This window comes from Cucurbita pepo, unplaced genomic scaffold (genome assembly GCF_002806865.2).
Source record: "Cucurbita pepo subsp. pepo cultivar mu-cu-16 unplaced genomic scaffold, ASM280686v2 Cp4.1_scaffold002390, whole genome shotgun sequence".
NCBI lineage: Eukaryota > Viridiplantae > Streptophyta > Magnoliopsida > Cucurbitales > Cucurbitaceae > Cucurbita > Cucurbita pepo.
The window spans coordinates 1-3039 of NW_019648463.1; the positions used below are offsets into that span (position 1 = coordinate 1).

General features: G+C 32.1%; 1 protein-coding gene across 1 annotated transcript; it reads left to right on the forward strand.

Annotated features, from left to right (window-relative positions):
* The first annotated feature begins 426 nt into the window (after positions 1 to 426).
* On the forward strand, positions 427 to 2521 carry LOC111786682 (polygalacturonase-like). Its single transcript, XM_023666911.1, has 5 exons — positions 427 to 588; positions 659 to 979; positions 1125 to 1414; positions 1676 to 1904; positions 2300 to 2521. Exons 1-5 carry the CDS (start codon positions 427 to 429, stop codon positions 2519 to 2521), a joined length of 1224 nt encoding a protein of 407 aa, XP_023522679.1.
* The last annotated feature ends 518 nt before the right edge of the window (positions 2522 to 3039 follow it).

A 3039-nucleotide genomic window follows, 5' to 3' on the forward strand; every position in this document is an offset into this window, starting at 1 on the left:
CAATTAAAATTAAACATTTTTCTTTAGAAAATAATAGGTCCAAACAATTACAGTTTTTTGGTTAAATTCTCCCCCTCCCTTTCTGAGTTAAAACAAAATTAAAATCACGCCGACAAAAAAAAAACTTTTTTAAAAAATTTAATAATAGTAAAATAAGAAACCAAACGGTAAATAACAATGGGTGTCTTATCTTATAAGATAGACTTAGATTTTAAAATGTTGGCACGAGGTAGAGATTTACCCAGGGACATACCTAATTAAAAAAGGTTAAACCATATAAAAACAATAATAGTTAAATAGAACAAAAATAAAATAGTACTTGAGACAAGTTAGTTAAAATTAGAGTTAGAAGGGGAAGCTTTAACCTATAAATATCACTCCACAACTCTTCCATTTTTCTATACTTGCTTTCTTTTTCTCCCTCTCATGTTTATCACGGACACTGGTATCATTAAGTTTTCTTTGATTCTTCTTGGAACCTTGTATATTTTTCTTTCCCTTCTACTTCTAGTTTTTAACCATGCCTCGGCTACTGGATTAACATTCGATATTGTTAGTCTTGGAGCAATGCCCGATGAAAAGACCGATGTCTNACCATGCCTCGGCTACTGGATTAACATTCGATATTGTTAGTCTTGGAGCAATGCCCGATGAAAAGACCGATGTCTCGTCTGTGCTTCAAACGGCATGGGCTAAGGCCTGTAACTCTTCTCAACCAGCCACTATTTACATTCCCAAGGGTATATTTTATGTTCGAAATGTGAGCTTTAATGGGCCTTGTAAGAACAATGCGATTACTGTTCTCATTGATGGAACTCTTGTGGCATCCTCGGACATTCAAGTTTTAGCTAAAACTAAATCTTGGATTGAGTTTAGTCACATAGATGGGCTTTCCATTACTGGCGGTATTATTGATGGGCAAGGAACTGCCTTATGGAATTGTAAACACTTGGGGAAGAGTTGCCCCATTGGAGCCACGGTATGCAAAATTTGAGTTTGCTAGATATAAAAATAAAATTTGAAATTTTCTGTTTTCATCAAAGTTGAAAGAAAATAAATTGATTAATTACAATATTAATTTAAATTTTTACTAATTCTTGCTTTTGGTTGTTTTGAATCCATAGAGTCTTCAAATAAATGATGCACAAAACTTGAACATCACTGGATTATCTTCAATTAACAGCCAAATGTTCAACATTGTGGTGTATCGGTGTCAAAACGTGAATATGACAAGAGTGAATGTCTCCGCTGCAGGCGATAGTCCAAACACTGATGGCATCCATGTGCAACAATCATCAAATGTGACCATCCTCAACTCGAGCATTAGCAACGGTGACGACTGCATCTCAATCGGTCCAGGGACCTCCAACTTGTGGATGGAAAGTATTACATGTGGACCTGGACATGGAATCAGGTAGTTAGAGATAGATTATGATGAACATGTTTAGAAATGTTCTTTTAGAGGGTTTAAATAAATTTGTCACATTAAATTTTAAAAGATAAAACTAAGCGTTAAATGAAATTAGAATGATTAAAAATATATTCTAAAGTTATTTTGGATCTGAGAAAAATGATTTAAATTATTTTGGATTAAAATAGTTATAAAATATATTAGGTTGGAGTGAGAAAATTAAACCTCTTGCAAAATTTAGTATATTATTGAATGTATTTGTAGCATTGGGAGCTTGGGGATGGAGACTGAGGAAGATGGAGTGCATAACGTCACAGTGAAATCATCTATTTTCACGGGGACTCAGAATGGAGTAAGGATTAAGTCTTGGGGACGACCAAGCAATGGATCCGCTACAAAAGTTTACTTTCAACACATTATTATGGATAATGTGAAAAATCCAATCATAATTGATCAAAATTATTGTCCACATCTTAAAGACTGTCCTGGTCAGGTATATTTTCTCGTTAATCTCATATATGTTGATTTCTTTCCAATTATATTTAACCTTAAATTTTCAATTTTACAAGTTATTGATTTATTTTATCTTTAATTGTTTGATTTTTTTTTTGGTTTTGTTTGGTTTAAGATGGGTGCTAAATTACTAGTATTATTGTCTGCTTCATTAAATCACTTTTATCTTATTATTGAATCCCTAACTTATATTCGATTTTATAATATAGTTTTATAAGATTCTAATTTCAAACCTATCGAGTTTAGTGTTTCATGGAATGAAAAATTTTAGGTTGAGAGTAACTCGGTAAAATAAGTTTACATAGTAAAAAAAAAATTTACAGTTGTTTATCAGTTTTCATAACATATTTTGATTGTTCTTCTTTATTCTAATAGGCTTCCGGAGTTAAAGTTAGCGAAGTAACCTATGAAGACATCAAGGGAACTTCAGCCACTGAAATAGCAATCAATTTTGATTGTAGTCCAACAAATCATTGCACTGGATTAAGCTTGAAAGACATAAATCTAACTTACGAGAATCACATCGCTAAAGCTTCATGTAAAAATGCCGAAGGAACTACCTCTGGTGTGGTTGAACCTTCTAGTTGCTTAGCATAAGCAAATCTAATTTTGGCTTTNAAAAATGCCGAAGGAACTACCTCTGGTGTGGTTGAACCTTCTAGTTGCTTAGCATAAGCAAATCTAATTTTGGCTTTAACTTGTTGATCCTAAGATTAAAGGATAATAAAAATCCTCGAAAGCGCTTATAGATAATTTAGTAATTCTACCATAAAAATCAAACAACTTTGACAAAATTTAAAACCGAATAAATGTTTTCTTATGGTATGTTATTTAGTGATTTAAAACAATTGCAGTCATGGAGTAGGTCAAGTATTCCCACTAGACGAGACAATCTCAATGANAATTTACTAATTCTACCATAAAAATCAAACAACTTTGACAAAATTTAAAACCGAATAAATGTTTTCTTATGGTATGTTATTTGGTGGATCTGGGTNACAATCTCAATGAAATATTATTCTAGAATAACTCTTATAACTATAGTTGTTTTAGTAACTATTAGTTTGGTCAAGGACATCCTTACCAATCTTAATAAATCTTTTCTAATTGTGACC